Genomic DNA, 16,667 nt, shown 5'->3' with positions numbered 1-16,667 from the left:
CTGTTGGAAGAGTCAGAGAAGATATTTTGTGATCTCTGACACCCCGTACTAATGCAAACCGTCAATATTTATTGTTGCAGCATTGTTATTTTCTTGCCCTCCACCTGTAGCCATCTGTCACACACAACCCCGCAGCCAGCAAAGGACCTGGGTTTTCACCCACAAACCCTCGAGGACAGGGCTTGTCAATGCCTTTTGGTTGTGGCTCATTTAGGGGCAGCAGAAGACCCCACAGCCCCCCTTCCCTGTTTGTTCCCACCTTCCCTTGGGAAGAATGCTAAAGTTTGTTTATGAATTCCAAATAACATGTAGCCCTTAATAACTTATTCAGAGTATTACGAGCAAGGAGCCCTTCGGTTATACTCATAAATGGCAGCCTGTTGCACTGTGTATCTCTCCCTCAGGGAAGCAGGAGGGGGGCCTGGCATTTCTGGATTAGCCCCAGGAGGACTTTTCCTGCTTCTGAGTGGACAGAGGATCATCCTTGGAAAATTGCTCTTCTGAGATTGAATTCCAGATCCTACATCCCTCTGTCAATCCGCCTGCAAGGTCTGAAGCTGGTCTTAGACCCTCTGGTGCTATGGTGCCCATTAAACAGACACTGTAGTCTCCTGTTAATAAGATTCAATTAGGAAAGGGGTGGAGAAGGGCACTCACCGCCTGAGAGTGTGTCAGGGAGGCCTGAGTGGCTGCCTTCATTTCGCGCCTGCTGGAGGCAGGAGGGAGGAAGGTGGTGAGCTCGCTCAGCAGGGAAGGCCAGGCTGCACCCACCTCCCGGGGGGCTGGGGAAACTCAGGGTGACCTCCAGAGCCTCAGGTGGCAGCTTACTGTATGATCGAGGTGATTTTTAATGTCTCAGAGCAGCCCCAGGGTCAGCAGAGACAGACTGAGCTGTGCCATCTGGAAGGGCCAGCTTCGAATCTAGTTCTGGCCCCTAGGGCTGCACTAGTGACTTCAAGCCTCCAAGTCTCAGTTTCAGGTTCTTTGATTCTTGGGTCAAGTGAAGGGTGGAGATAAGCTGCCTTCTACCATCATGCCTGATACTTAGGAAAGCCCCAATATCTGGGATTGTTTTTGTCGTTTTGTTGAATATATATATATATATATATATATTTTTTTTTTTTTTTTTTTTTTTTTTTTTGAGACGGGGTCTCGCTCTGTTCAGGCTAGAGTGCAGTGGCACAATCTTGACTCACTGCAACCTCCGCCTCCCAGGTTCAAGCGATTCTCCTGCCTCAGCCTCCCAAGTAGCTGGGACCACAGGCATGCACCACTATGCCCGGCTAATTTTTGTATTTTTAGTAGAGATGGGGTTTCGCCATGTTGCCCAGGCTGGTCTCAAACTCCTGGGCTTGAGCAATCCGTCTACCTTGGCATCCCAAAGTGCTGGGATTATGGGCGTGGGCCACTGTGCCTGCCCTTTGTTGCTGATTTTTAATCCTTACTTCCACTTTACAGATGAAGAAGCAGAGATCTAAAAGCATGTTTTTTGCCTGCAAATGCTGACATTCACTTGTCTTATTGCTAGGAAGAAATCTCTGTACTTTCGCAGTCTCTGGGAGGGCCCCTGGTGAGCAGACTGTCCCTGGACCTGGTTGGAAGCAGTCGTGGAGCTCTCACTACTCCCAGCTTCAGCTCGGTTGGTCGTTAAAAAGTCAGTTCTCTCCCCTCGCCATAAATCCCCACCGTCTCTAACTCCCATCACTACCCTAAAGCCAAGTAGGTTTTACAAATGCCAGTAACACAAGTGAGAAAACTGAGGTCCTTTAACGATAAGTTTGGGAGTAAAACAAAAAACAAAAAAGGAAACTGATGCCCAGAGAGATGCCATAACTTGCTCAGGGTCACACAGCACGTAAGTGCCAAAGGCAGGGAGCTGTAGCTGCTCCAGCGTGGATATGCCAGGGACTGGTGACAAGCCCAACCCCTCCAGCCCAACTCCACCCTTCCTCATGCCAACAAAAGGAGAATCATTTCCTATTTCTGGCATCTTTGCCAGCCCACAGAGACAGAGAAAAGAAGAAATATTTCCAAATATACCAGGCTGATCTTTCGTAGTTTCTCAGTCTTGCTGTCTATTGTCGTTTGAAATCTGTTTCCCACGAGACTCTGGGAAGATGGAGGTGCAGGGCCTGGGTAACAGCTGCCTTCCTCAGGGCTGGGTACCTGCTCTCCGAGTCTGTGTCTCCAGGCTGTGTGCTCAGACTTGACCATGTTTGGGCATGGAGGCTTGCCCCAGATGGGGACCAAAAGCTGCTTCCCTGGAGACGGGCGGGGAGGCCAAACTTCCTGCTGAAGCTCTGTGGCCTCTTTTGGGGTGGGGGCTGGGGTCCAGGCAGAAAGAAACCGTCTGCTGCTGAAGACCCACAGGGCGCCGGGAAGACTGTGAGTACCGGGTCTGAAAGCACTTGGGAAGTGATTTCTCTGAAGACCGGGCTGGAGGGAGACTGGGGAAAGCAGCCTGCCACGGGGCAGGGAGGGAGGCAGGCAGGAGGACTCCCTTCCTCTCGGGGCTGTCCTTCTGGATGGAGGGCCCGTGGTCTGGTGGCCAGTGGGGAGGGTGGCACAGTGGCCAGGTTACTCTGGTAGTAAGCGCCCTGGCCCTCTAGGTCCCAGTTCTCAGAGTGGCCAGAAGGCTGCAGCCTGGAGATTAACACCAATGCTGGCACTTGTCACCGGTAGAGAGGTGGGACAAAAATAGATTCATCAAGAGGGGTCCAGACTTCTGCTCCAAACTTTCAGGGTTTCCTTCGTTAGTAGTAATAGCTAATATTTACTGAGGGCTGATTTGGGGCTAGGTGCTATGGTACATGTCTGATACTCAATATGGCATTTGATCTTTAGCGGAACTCTCTGAGGCAGGTACCAGGGTTCTCATTTCACGGTCATATGGTTGCTAAGTGTAAGTGGCAAAGCCAGGATTTGATTCCATGTCTGAGGACCTCAGAATCGCCCTGTCCACACCCCACCAAACTGTTCAACAATGTACTCTATTCCTTGTCCTTCTAAGGAAAAGGATGTCGACCCAGCTATCAGGTCACCCAGGACACTCCAAAGTCCTGCCTTCCTTTGTCCTTCTCCATCTTCTCTGAATCTATCCCAGATCTCAAGTGACCTTTCTAAATGGGAAGATATATCCTGGAACTTCAGAGATATTTAGAAACGCTCAAAACTGGGAAGTTCTTCTTACAGTCTAACTGAAATCCCTCCTATGATAGCTGAAACCCACTTCTTCCTTTTCTTTCTGTCCCTTGGGGGATATTGACAGTTCCCATCCTTCCTCCCGCCAAAGGTTCTCCCTTTGGATGCCGAATACTAACTTCTTGCTAAAGTCATATCTACACTGAACCCCACGCATGGTCTTAGGAGGATTTATCATGACTCTATAAACTCACTCAGTGCAGGCAACAATCTCCTCAGAGCATTAGAGACGGGTCAGACCTGAATAAGCCAAGTTTCCAGACTTCTCTGTGACAGGGAAGCCTTCCTTTCCTTTCCTTCTGAGCTCCTAAAACTGGTAAAACCAGGTTCCTACCTTCACCAGCCTCAGGAGTGCCCAGGGGCCTGGGAGGGCACTAGAAGCCAAATAGCAGAGGAGGCCATGGCCCTCGGCACTGGGGGGGCTGATTAGCCAGGAAGGAGCCGCAGGAAGCCCCCACAGGTGCGCTCCAGTTGCTCCAGGAGAGAAATGGCTTTGTTGTGGGCACTCAGCCCTAGGTTTCCAAGATGGGATTTCCCATTGGCTTCAAATGATTTATGTCTCACAGTATCTGGGGTGGGGCCAAGTGCCGGTGACCCTTGCAGGTCCTGGGGAAGCAGGCTGTTGGGGCTTTTAGCCTACCTCCAGGTGATTCTGTTGCTTTACCTGTGAATACGTGGAAAGGCTTGTTCAACTGACGCCAGGTAGAAAAAGGCGTGGGCTCTCCCATTCCCACAAGATCACAGAACAGGAGGAAAAGGATAAAAAAGAGTTGAATAAAACATCTCTCTTTGTCGGGGGCAATTTCTTCTTGCTTGTGCTTTTATAATGTCTCCATTAGAATGTAGGGGAACCTCACCTCCTGGTGCCAAATAAAGGAGAAAAAGTTGTCATTGGATGTCACCTCTGCCGATCGATAGGGGAGGTGGACCAGCTCACTGGGAAGGTGTGATGGGTATCTGTGGTGCCTGACCCTGGTCTCTTCCCTTTAGCGGAGATGCCCGGGTATGGGGGCAGCCTGGCTAAGGGGAGGGAGTCAAGAATCTCTGAATATTTGAAACAGTCTAGTAGTTAAGAGACGCCTGAGCAGAAAATAGAGCACTTTGCAGAAAATCTCTTTGGACTAATGCCTGTCACCCAGACACTGGCTAATTAAACAAACAAACAAAAACCATAATATGTTTATTACTTTAGGGACCTGGCAAGGAGAATAAAGTCCCCCTGATATCTGGCTAAAATTTCCCCTAAATTCCCCTAAAATTTCCCCTAAAATGGAGGATTACCTTGATAGCTTCCTGGTATTTTTGGTAGAAATGGAATCTGGTTACTTTAAACAAATAAAAACAACAGCAAATAAATTTACCAGAGGCTCTAGGACAGCTTGAGGAACGCATGGGAAATCACGCGGGGACCATGGCTGGGCATCTCTGTGGCTCCAGGCGGCATAGATTGAGGGGCTGTTTCTTGAAGTCTTTGTCAAGATTCACACTCCTGGGGGAGCGATCAGGAGCCTAGCAGGGGAGGGTGGAAACTGCTTGCATTGGGGTGGAGTCAATGTCCGGGGAAAAACAAGGAGTTGCTGCCTAAAGAAAGAGGAGAGAAGGAAAGCAACCACCAGCAGAATGTGCCCATTCTGCTTTGTCCCAGGTGGCTTCAAGCCCTGAAATAAGAAAGCAGTCGCTGAGGCCACCATGATGCCTTCTTTCTTCTTTCTTTGCTTGAAGTAGGGGAATGTTCCTTACAAAAAAAAACCGGAATATGGTAAACCTCCTGCCTCTCCTGACAACCTGCAGCTGCCTTCTGGGGCCCTCCTCTCCTTTCCCTGACTGCTGCCCGGCCCAGCCAGCCCTGCCACAGAACTGTTTCTGGGCAGAAATACTCCAAGTATCCCTGTGAGATAAGTGCCGTGGAGGGAGGTGCGTGGATGATGCACATGTACTGCTCGCTCACCGCAGGGGACCTATGACCGTTCTAGCAAATGATCATAAACCTGACGGCCTCAAACGACAGAAATTTCACCAGAAGTCCACAATCACCAAGGTGTCTGCAGGCTGCACTCCCTGCAGTGGCCGTGGGGGATGAGCCATTGTTCCTTGCCCCCGCCAGCTTCTGACGGCTGCCTGCACTCCTTGGCTTGTGGTCACATCACTCTAATTGCTGTCTCCCTGGTCATATCACCTTAGCCTTCTCTTCTGTTTAATCTCCCTTCACTTCTCTCTTATTAGGACCCTTTGGATTACATTTAGGATCTACATGGATAATCCAATATTGTCTCCCCATTTCAAGAGCCTTTATCTTTTTTTGTTTTTTTTTTTTTTTTGTTTTTTTTTTGAGACGGAGTCTTGCTTTGTTGCCCAGGCTGGAGTGCAGTGGCACATCTCTGCTCACTGCAAGCTCCGCCTCCCAGGTTCATGCCATTCTCCTGCCTCAGCCTCCCCTGTAGCTGGGACTACTGGCTCCCACCACCACACCCAGCTAATTTTTTTTTTTTTTTTTTTTTTTTTTTTTTTTTTTTTTTAGTAGAGATGGGGTTTCACCATGTTAGCCAGGATGGTCTTGATCTCCTGACCTCGTGATCCGCCCGCCTCGGTCTCCGAAAGTGCTGGGATTTCAGGCATGAACCACCGCACCTGGCCTTCAAGAGCCTTTATCTTAATCATTTCTGCAAAGTCATTGCCACATAAAGTAACATTGATAGCTTCCAGAGACTAGAACATAGACATCTTGGGGGGCCATTACTGAGCCTATTACATACTGTGTGACCTAGGGCAAGTCACTTTACCTCTCTGAGCCATAGGTCTTTTATCTGCAATTGCCTCTCAATTGCACAGGGAAGGCTTACATGGGGTCCATAAAGCAAGACTTCTGGAAGTTGCAAAGCTCCAAATATAAACAAGAGTGATATTAATAGTTGAGTACCTTCCCCTCTCACCTGTCCTCTCTTTCTGTGGATCACCTGTGAACTGGGCTGATCTCACTTCTGTTTGCTTCTGTGGACCTAGAAATGATCACTGCCCCCAGTGAATATGGTGAAGAAGCTGGTGATGGCCCAGAAGCGGGGAGAGACACGAGCCCTTTGCCTGGGTGTAACCATGGTGGTGTGTGCCGTCATCACCTACTACATCCTGGTCACGACTGTGCTGCCCCTCTACCAGAAAAGGTACTGAGCTCTCCCGGCCTGCCCACCCCCAACCCTCTCCTAAGGGTCTGGCATCTGTAAGGAACCCTGGCCTTCTACTCACCCCTCTCCTTGACCCTCATGCGAGGCAGCAGGGTCAAGACGATGCTCATTCTTAGGTTCTAGGGTTCAAGTGCAGGGAAGGTAGGATGAACTGAGCCCCACTGGTCTGAGATTCTAGGACCTGGTGGTAACAGACACATGATCTAGGACGTGGTGGTAACAGACACATGATGCCCTTCTCAGAAGAAATAGCAAAGAATCAGAGCAAAGGTTCCAGTGCAAGTTTAATCCCAGGAGGAATCAGAGAATTGCAGATGTTTACAGCTCAGCTGCATAATTCTCTCCCCTCTGAAGCCTCCCTGTCAGGTGGGCATCCAGCCTCCTGATGAATACCTCAAGAGACGGGGAGCTCCTTGCCTCACTGAACATACATTTCATGTTTGAGGTTTTCTGATGTGTCTGCATTGAGCCAGCATCTGCTTCCCTGAAGTTCTGCTCAGGAATCTCAGAGAATGGTCCATGCCCTTGCTCCATGACATATCAACCACTTGAGATTTTAAGGAAAAGCTGTGAATTCCTAATTCGTGTTCTATTTGGAACAAAGACACTCAGTTCTCCCAGCCTGTCCTTAGGATAAGTTTTAGACCTGTGCTCTGGGCACGTTCCAGCAGCTGACAGCCCCCTTCTGACTGGCAATGGGTCTCCCACAGGATACTTGGGAGTTGAAGCACAACTGATTTACTAATATGTTGATGAGCCTGTTAGCCTCTCCCGGGCCTGCTGCAGCCTCACTCTTCACAACGCTGAAGCGATTCCAGGCTGGACTCTTAATCTGGTGAAGCACCATTTAGAGACTGTCCCCACCATCTTTCCCATCCTGGCTCAAATCAAACCCCTTCTACATCTGCTCCTTTTAGGGGAAAGAACACAGCTCTCCAACCCACTCAGACCTAGCTTCAGGTCCTGCAAGGTCTCAGCAAAGTCACTTGACCTTTCTGAGTTTCTTTTCTGCCTCTGCAAAATGAAGACGATATGGATAAGAAAGTCTCAGGTTTGGCTGCTCGTCAGAATCACATCAGGGAGCTTTGAAAAAACACCCAGGGCCTGGGCCAAACCACCCAAGAAGTTCTGATTCACTTGCTCTGGGGTGTAGCTTGGACATGGGAATCTTTTTAAAAGCTCCCCAGGTTGTTGGAAGAGTAGCCAAGGTTGAGAACCAGTCATACAGATAATGTCTAAGACCCCATCCAGCTTCTACAATTCCTCCCTGTGTCCGGGGACTGTGGGGTCATGTGCCTTTATTGCTGGATGCTGAAGACAAGATGAGGAGCCCAGTCGTGGATCCCTCTAGAGGCTCCCAGGGGATAATGGGTTCAAATGGGTGTTCTGTGTGTCACCCAGTTCTGAGATGTGTATGTGTGCATGTGTGTGGTCTCCTCAGCGTGTGGACCCAGGAATCCAAGTGCCACCTGATTGAGACCAACATCAGGGACCAGGAGGAGCTGAAGGGCAAGAAGGTGCCCCAGTACCCATGCCTGTGGGTCAACGTGTCAGCTGCCGGCAGGTGGGCTGTGCTGTACCACACGGAGGACACTCGGGACCAGAACCAGCAGGTACTGAACTGGAGGGATGGGGACACATCCCTTTATCCCTGTCAGGTGTGTGAGCCTGTTCCTAACTGTCCCTGTCCCCGAGGCTGAGAAAGATCAACCCACTTGACCAGGTCTCACAGCTGGAATGAGATTGAGCCAGCCCTACCTCTTCTGTGTTGGAGTCACACAGACCTGGGTTTGAATCTGCCGCTAACTGGCTGTGTAAACATAGGCAGGCCACTTAGCCTCTCACCTCCTCAGTTTCCACCCTTGTACAGTGGAATGCTAATGTTGCACCTTGAAGAGCTATTATCAAGTCAGAGACGCTGTATATAAAGTGCCACGCTTGATGCTGGGTGGATAGTGGGCACTCAAACAAAAGCAGTGATTAGTGTTAGTACTTTCATTCTACAACCTCAGTCAAATGAGGGACCAGGCCCAGGGCCAGATCCTCAAAGTGGAATCCAGGTGACTTCCCAGGAAACCCGGGACTCAGGGCTGGAGTAACCTCCGTAAACAAACATTTAGATGGTTTTTCCATCCTTGCCTCCCAACATCCCACCCTCCCCCTCCAAAACACAAAACTCACCACCATATCTTTTCCTGAAGTGATCAGTTGGCCCATATTCTGTCTCTCTTCCTTCCTTCTTTCTTTCCTTCTTTTTTCCCTTTCTTCCCTCCTTCTTTCTTTTCTTTTTTTCCCTCGCTCCTTCCCTCCCTCTCTCCCTCCCTTCCTTCCTTCCTTCCTTCCTTCCTTGTTTCCTTCTTTCCTCCTCTCATTTATTTATTCAACAGCCATTGAGCACCTCCTGTGTCAAGCCTGTAGGACTCAAGAGGAGAGAGCTCATGCATGAACAGTGCCTAGCAGGGAAGAATTGGCACCGGGGAGAAGAACAGAGGAAGTTACAGGGGTTAGAGGAGGGGGATGTTTTCCAACTGACAATGATGGGGGTATCAGAAAGGCTCTTGGTGAGATTGCACCATTGCACTCCAGCCTGGCAACAAGAGTGCAACTCCATCTCAAAAAAAAAAAAAAAAAAAAAAAGAAAAGAAAAGAAAAAAAAAAGAAAGTCTCTTGGCAAGATCACGCCATTGCACTCCAGCCTGGCAACAAGAGTGAAACTCCATCTCAAAAAAAAAAAAAAAAAGAAACGCTCTTGGATTAGGCTTTTAACATCAGGCAGGCGCAGGATGCAAGGCATAGAGAATGAGGTGATATAGGAAGCGGGTATGCCTATAGGACGAGGCATGGCGGAGGGAAGGGCTAGGTGGAGACAGGGATCAGAGGGCTGACTACAGAAAATGACCCATGATGGGGTGTATGCAGCTGGAAAAGGCTGTCAGGGCAGACTAAGGTCTGTTCCCAGAGGCCTTTGATCACCACGATATGGAATTAAAATGTGAGCATGTATGTCTCAAGATATGTCAACTTTGGCTATGCATTAGAACCCTGTAAGAGTCTTAAAAAACAAAACTAGGGTCCAACACTAGACATATCAAGGTGGAATCTCTGGTCAGAGATCCATTCATGGAGCTCCCAAGGTGATTCTAAGGTTGGAAATTATTGCTGTTGGCAATGGGAATCTTTAGGGCATGATCAGAGTTTCAGAGTTGGGCTGGGAAGATGGAGCCTAGAGGTGTGTGGGTCCAGTTACTAGACAGAGGAGCCAAGGCCACAGCAAGCACTCAGGACCAAGATGTGGCCTGCAGCAGGGGAGATGCTGACAGTCTGGACTTGATGGCTGATGGGACGGGAAGCGGCAGGGTGCCTGGGATGGGGCGTGGAGGCTGTGGGATCTTGAGAGTGCTGAAGGTCAAGGAGAAGTGGGTCTGGGCAGTGCAGGATGGTCAGGTGTTCTGTCATCGCTAGTATGACTCGGCCCCACCTGGTGGAGAGAGGTCTCAGGGCCCACTGGAGGCAGCTCCTACCCATGACCCCTGCCTCTGCATTGGCATTCAGTAGCTCTTGATTTATCCCAATGCAAGAAACAAATTTTCAATAACTGGTGACATTCTCCAGGTGTGATATGGGCCAGAGCAGGCTGGTTTTCAGGCTGCCTCCCTGGTCCTGAGATTGCCAGCTCAGAGGAGCATCCCCTGAATTAACTGTCAGCAGGATGTGAAGGAAGGACATGCTGGAGCCACTGCTGTCCTCTCCCCTGCCGCCCAGGCTTGACCAGGTGTGGTACTGATAGCAGGCTGCAGGGGCTGGGAGGAAGCAGTGGAAATGCCCTTCGTGTTTTTGCCAAGCAGCTGGGCTGTGGGCTAGCTGCTCCTTCCGCCTATGTCCATCATAGGGGTTCAAGTAGCTGGGGCTACAGGCTAGCTGGGTGTCCTCTGGAATCACTGTGAAGGGCCAAGAAGACTCATCCCACCCTCCAACTCTGAAGGTAGGGGCCACAGTCTGCCCTCAGCTTTTCCTGTGAGTCTTAGCCTGGAGCAGGTGAGTTCTAAATTCCCTCCCATTGTCTGTCCTGGGGACCTTACACTGCAGGGCTTGGGAAAAAGCTGGTTGGTTTCAGATCATTCAGATAACTCAGGCTTAGCTGGACCCAGGACAGGAGAGAAAGGATGCATTCAGGCCCCAGCTTCTGGGGTTGGCCATGAAGAGTGAATTCCTGCCCAGTGTCTTGCCAAACAGGCCCAGCATAAAAGATCCAGAGGAACCCTGAGCAGGCAGAGGATACACTAGGCCCAGGATGGACAGAAGCCTCTACTTCAGAGCTCATCCATAGACCTCTTTTTAAGAAGGTAAAGGAGCTGTTGCAATTTCATAGATAAGTCAAAACATATTATTATTAATAATAATAGCATCTTCCACTTTTTTGAGTTCTTATCGTGTGCTGGGCTTCTGTGCTCAGTGCTTTACATGCATCATCTCATTTAATCCCCATGACAGTTCTCCTAGGCAGGTAGCCTCACAAACCCATTTTACAAGGCCCAGAGAGGTTGTGGCAGTTGCCAAGGTCACGCAGCTCAGAACTCAGGCCTGTCTGACTCCATAGCCACACTGCTATTTAAGGAGCTAGGTTAGCCAAGGTCACAGTCAGAGGCATTGGAGAGACTCAGGCCAGGCCCCCTCACTGTCAGCTCAGGACGCTGGATTATATGCTACTGAGGACCTGGCAGTGTCCAACAGCTCTGAATGCCAGATTCCTGAGGAGCCAGCATCTCCCCAGCCTCAGCTACTCCCTGGCTGGCTGGGGCCCTATATCTGAGTGCAGCGTCTGCATTTCCCAGGCTGTGAGAACTACAGTGCAACCCTCCTCTGTGTTGCTGGAGTGAATGCCCTCAGGGCAGGCAGCTTCCAGGGTGGCACCTCATATAAATCCAGAGAGTGGCCGAGGCCTGCAGGGAATCTGGCTCAACACCTGCCATTTGGGTCTCAGTTTTACACATTTTGATCTTGCACATGATTTCACTAGGGCAAAATTAAGTGCATGAAGGAATCACACATTCCTGGGTCCCGCCCTCAGTGATGCAGTGTGGGTAGGGACCTGGGCTATGGGGGCCCTGTAGGTATTCTGCTGCAGATGGGGGCACCACACTTGCAGCACAGAACAGAGATAAAACCAGATAAAACTCCGCTTTATGACTGCTTTGCATCACTTTCCAGCTGGCCTCATCTGAACAGGGCAGAAGATTCCTAATAACAGTAATCAGCGTCAGAATTAAACGTGTGTCATGCTCTGCTGGCACAAAACTCTTTGCAATGCATCCTTTCTTTCCTTTGGATCCCAGTGTCAAATACCCGCTTGCCAACATATTTTGTTTGCTGTACACAGGTTGAAACTGCAAAGGTTTTCAATTTTAAATTTAGCTAATATTTTACTTTTTTTTTTGAAATGGGATCTCACTTTGTTGCCTTACCTGGAGTGTAGTTGCGAGATCATAGCTCACTGCAGCCTCCAACTCCTGGGCTCAAGTGATCCTCCCACCTCAGTCTCCTGTGTAGCTGGGACTACAGGTACACCACCATGCCCACCTGGATAATTTTTAACTTTTTTTGTAGAGATAAAGTCTTGCTATGTAGCCTAGGCTAGTCTCGAACTCCTGGGCTCAAGGGATCCTTCCCCTTCGGCTTCCCAAAGTGTTAGGATTACAGGTGTGATCTGGTTTCTAACTTCTCTTAAAGTGTTGGAGGTCTGGCTATTATAGATCTTCTGGGTGGCCTGACATCCATTGCCTGGAGGGAGTGGTGACTGCCTGTCTGGAGGCAGCTGGCTCTCTCCCTATTGACAGGCCCTGCCACACCCTGGCAATTCTTCCTGGCACCAAGGCAAGAGTCAGTGGGCACCTGTCATCTCATTGCTTTGCCTGCTTCACCCACTGACAATACCTTCATGAGCCCTGTAGGCAACTGAGCACATGGTCTCGATTTCAAATACACAGCCCACTCGGCCTGTGTCCCTCCCTGGTTTCCTTAGATAGCTCTGTTTGAAGTCCTTCTTTCATAATATCCTTTGAAACTGATATTCACCCATTTAAGTGATGAAGCTTCAGGGCTCAGAAAGAGTGAGCAATTTGCCAAAAATTCTACAGCCAATCCAAGCAGAGCCAGGACTCCAAGGTAGGACCTGCGCCCAGGTGTGTAGCCTGTACCCCGAGCAGCTCCAGCACCGCATCCACACACAAGACACAAATGAGAGCGTGCTCTCCAGACCTGTACAGCGCATGGCCTGCCAAGCTTTAGACCAAAGCCCTGACTCCAATCCAGGGGCCCGACTACAAAGCTGGTATTTTTCTTTACTCCATATCAAGCCCTTGGCTAAGAAATGGGGATTTCCAAGCCCACGGCTGCTCTTGTTTCTCCCCACAGTGCTCCTACATCCCAGGCAGCCTGGACAACTACCAGACGGCCCGGGCTGACGTGGAGAAGGTCAGAGCCAAATTCCAAGAGCAGCAGGTCTTCTACTGCTTCTCCGCACCTCGGGGGAACGAAACCAGCGTCCTATTCCAGCGCCTCTACGGGCCCCAGGCCCTCCTCTTCTCCCTCTTCTGGCCCACCTTCCTGCTGACCGGTGGCCTCCTCATTATCGCCATGGTGAAGAGCAACCAGTACCTGTCCATCCTGGCGGCCCAGAAGTAGAGCCATCCATGCCATACCACTTGTCAGGGCACAGGGGACTGGCTGGGCCCCCAGGGCTGCTCCCCACTTGCAGACCCATGCCTTCTCCACCTGCCCTCCCACTCTTCCACTCCAATCCACGCTGTCTTCTGTTGCAGGACTAACCTTTGAGAAATCCTTTTGTGAAGTCATTGCCTGCTCAAGAATGTACAGTGGCTCCCCAATGCCTTGGAGGCCATAAGGCCAGCCAGTTCTAGCTCTCTATTACCTGTCCCCACTCAACTGACTCATACCTGTTTCCGGCTGCATCACTATGTGCCCCACAGAGAACGATGATCGTCACCTCTGTGCCTGAGTTCTCCCTGTTGTCTCAAAGCGGTACCCATCCTCCTCCAGAAGCTGTCCCCAGCGAGCCTCATTTCTTTGTTTGAATTCTCTAATAAGAACAACAGCAGCTCCCATTTCTAGAACACATTTACAGTATTACTATTTTCTAGGATATAAAGTGCCATATATATTTTTAATTCCGATATTAATAAATGTATGCCAAACAACAATCAGCTGCAAGGAAATACATGAGAACTCATCAAAATTTTAGCGGCGGGATGGTGGTTAATTTCTGTTTTCTTCCTTATCCCCTTTTTATTTTTGCTGCTTTTCTAAATTTTTGATTATAGGAAGGGTGTGTTTCGTTTGCTTTTAATCAGAAAAGCCACGGTAGATGCCATTTTGGAAAAGTTGAAAGAGTGTGTCCCCCTCACAGAAAAAGATGGAAGTGGGTCTGGGGACGGAGTTGGGATCCAGTCAGAGACAGGCCGTTCAGAACACACAATCTTAAAAACCCCTCTGGGCCGGGCGCGGTGGCTCACGCCTGTAATCTCAGCACTTTGGGAGGCCGAGGCTGGCGGATCACGAGGTCAGGAGATCAAGACCATCCTGGCTAACATGGTGAAACCCCGTCTCTACTAAAAATACAAAAAACTAGCCAGGCGTGGTGGTGGGCACCTGTGGTCCCAGCTACTCAGGAGGCTGAGGCAGGAGAATGGCATGAACCCGGGGTTCGGAGCTTGCAGTGAGCCGAGATTGCGCCACTGCACTCCAGCCTGGTGATAGAACAAGACTCCGTCTCAAAAAAACAAAAAAACAAAAAATGAAAAACAACCCTCTGGAGGAAAGGTCATGATATAGAGGAGGATTTGTTGTTTAAATTGAGGGTATGGACTCTGGCACTGAGCCTGCTGGGGAAGCCTATCTCAGATTCGAAAAGGGCAAAATGGGAAGAAGCCATCACCTTTAGCATTCCCACTCCGGGAAGTTTTCCTAGAACGATGACTGTCCAAGTGTGGTCCCTGGGCCAGCAGCATCAGGATCCTGTGGCAGCTTGTGAGAAATGCACACTCTCAGGCCCCTGTCCCAGCCCCACCACGCCAGAAGCCCTGCACGGGGTGGGGGTAGCAATGTTCTGTGTTCTAACAATGCGTAGGGGATTCTGTGGCACACCTCGAGCCGGAGAACTACCGGTGTAGGAAGTGAGCGTCCTGTCGCGAGGATTTTCAGAGCAGATGAGTCACCATTCGGCAGGGCCAGTCCTGAGCTGGGTGTGAAGTTAGGCTGGTGTCTGAAGTTTCTTCCAGTGTTGTGAGTCCAAGATGCAGCTCTTGGCTTTGAACCCTGTCTCTACTCTGCCCGATTTCAATCTTAGTTTTTTCATCTATAAAAGAAGGACTCTTTCTGGATAGCTGGGAGGGCTGAAGGAATGTTTGACACATCATAGGTGTTTAAAATGGCAACTATAGTTTTTTTCGTTTGTTTTGTGTGTGTTTTTTTTTCTTAACTTTCATTTTACGTTGCAGGGTGCACGTTCAGGTCTGTTGCACAGGTACACTTGCGTCAAGGGAGTTTGTTGTGCAGATTATTTCATCACCCAGGTATAAAGTCTAGTACCCATTATTAAAGAAAATGTGGTACGTATACGTCATGGAATATTATGCAGCCATAAAAAGGAAGGAGATCATGTCCTTTGCAGGGACATGGATGGAGCTGGAGGCCCAATATTATCCTTAGCAAACTAACACAGGAACACAAAACTAAATACTGTATATTCTCACTTATAAGTGGGAGCTAAATGATGAAAACACATGGACACAAAGACGGGAACAACACACACTGGGGCCTATTGGAGGGCGGGAGGTAGGAGGAGGGAGAGGATCAGGGAAAAAGAGCTATTGTTAGTAACAAGAAAAAGTCGGCAGGGCGTGGTGGCTCACACCTGTAATCCCAGCACTTTGGGAGGCCGAGGTGGGCAGATCACGAGGTCAGGAGATGAGACCATCCTGGCTAACACGGTGAAACCCTGTCTCTACTAAAAAATAGAAAAAATTATAGCCGGGCGTGGTGGTGGGCGCCTGTAGTCCCAGCTGCTCAGGAGGCTGAGGCAGAAGAATGGCGTGAACCCGGGAGGTGGAGCTTGCAGTGAGCCAAGATCGCGCCACTGCACTCCAGCCTGGGTGACAGAGCAAGACTGTCTCAAAAAAAAAAAAAAAAAAAAAAAAAAAAAAATAAGTCATGAATACTCAGAAACTTCCAGAAGTTATACTGACAATGTTATCTGGCATGTATGGGTGCTTATTTATTCTGTGCTAGGCACTGTGCTAATTAGTTTGCCTTGGAAAAAAAAACGAGATACTCCTGAACCTGCCTCATAGATGATGAGAAGCAACAGAGGACAGTGGCTAAGTATGTGGACTTGGGATGTGCACTGTTTGGGTTCAAATTCCAGCTGTGCTGTTCACAAGCTGGGTGACTTTGGGCAAATAACCTTTCTGTGCCTGTTTCCTCGTTTGCAAAATGAAACTGATAATAGTATCTTTCCATAGAGTTTTGGCATGAAACAAATTTTTATGTAAATTTCCTAGGATAGTGACATATGGTAAGTGCTATCTAAGTTACTATGAAAAACTGAGGCTGTAAGAGGTAACTGGCCAAGGCCATCTGTAAAGTGAGGGGCTAGGACTCAAGCCCGGAGCTGTGTGTTCCAGTACCTGGCATCTCAACCACAGAACTCAGCAGAGCCAGCTGTGAAGGGCTGAGGGACACAGCCACTCAAAGCCACAGGGGCCAGGCAGGGAGCTGTGTTGCATCCCTGGAACCCAGGTGCCCTCATGCAGGTTGGAGTTCTGAGGGGAGGCCCTGGAATCTGCACCAGCATCTGCCACTTCCAGCCAGGGAGCCCAGAGGTATCCTTGTGGCCTCCAGTTTCTTACCTGGTGGACCTTCCTTCCAAAGGCAGGCAGCTCATCATTCCCTGGAATTTTTTCCTTCTGGGGTCAGGAAAGTCTCAAAGGTCCTCATGTGAGTCTTTTAAGAAAGTCTTAATTGTAATATTGTACTATAGTTTTGCAAAATATTAAATATTACCATTGGGGACATTAGGTAGAGGGGGCACAGAATGTCTCTGTATTATTTCGTAAAGCTTCATGTGAATCTACAATTATCTCAAAAATTTAAGTTAAAAAAGGAAGAAAAATAAGAAAGGAAGTCCCAACTGGGAGTCTGATTTAAAGGGTCTATTTTGTCAATGGTTTCCATGCACCTGAATTTGGGACTAAAATACACAGAAACTCAGAA

At 49.3% G+C, this 16,667-nt stretch overlaps 2 protein-coding genes across 2 annotated transcripts in view; one reads left to right on the top strand and one right to left on the bottom strand.

Moving 5' to 3' along the window:
* The window catches only part of KCNIP1 (potassium voltage-gated channel interacting protein 1), a 386,270-nt gene that overhangs the window by 347,432 nt on the left and 22,171 nt on the right, over positions 1-16,667 (bottom strand). The window lies entirely within an intron of this gene.
* KCNMB1 (potassium calcium-activated channel subfamily M regulatory beta subunit 1) lies at positions 2,262-13,597 on the top strand. Its single transcript, XM_004042981.5, has 4 exons — positions 2,262-2,385; positions 6,202-6,359; positions 7,822-7,993; positions 12,792-13,597. Exons 2-4 carry the CDS (start codon positions 6,226-6,228, stop codon positions 13,059-13,061), a joined length of 576 nt encoding a protein of 191 aa, XP_004043029.3. The 5' UTR covers positions 2,262-2,385; positions 6,202-6,225; the 3' UTR covers positions 13,062-13,597.

This window comes from Gorilla gorilla, chromosome 4 (assembly GCF_029281585.2).
Source record: "Gorilla gorilla gorilla isolate KB3781 chromosome 4, NHGRI_mGorGor1-v2.1_pri, whole genome shotgun sequence".
NCBI classification, from domain to species: Eukaryota; Metazoa; Chordata; class Mammalia; order Primates; family Hominidae; genus Gorilla; species Gorilla gorilla.
This window is presented reverse-complemented; position numbering and strand designations above follow the sequence as displayed.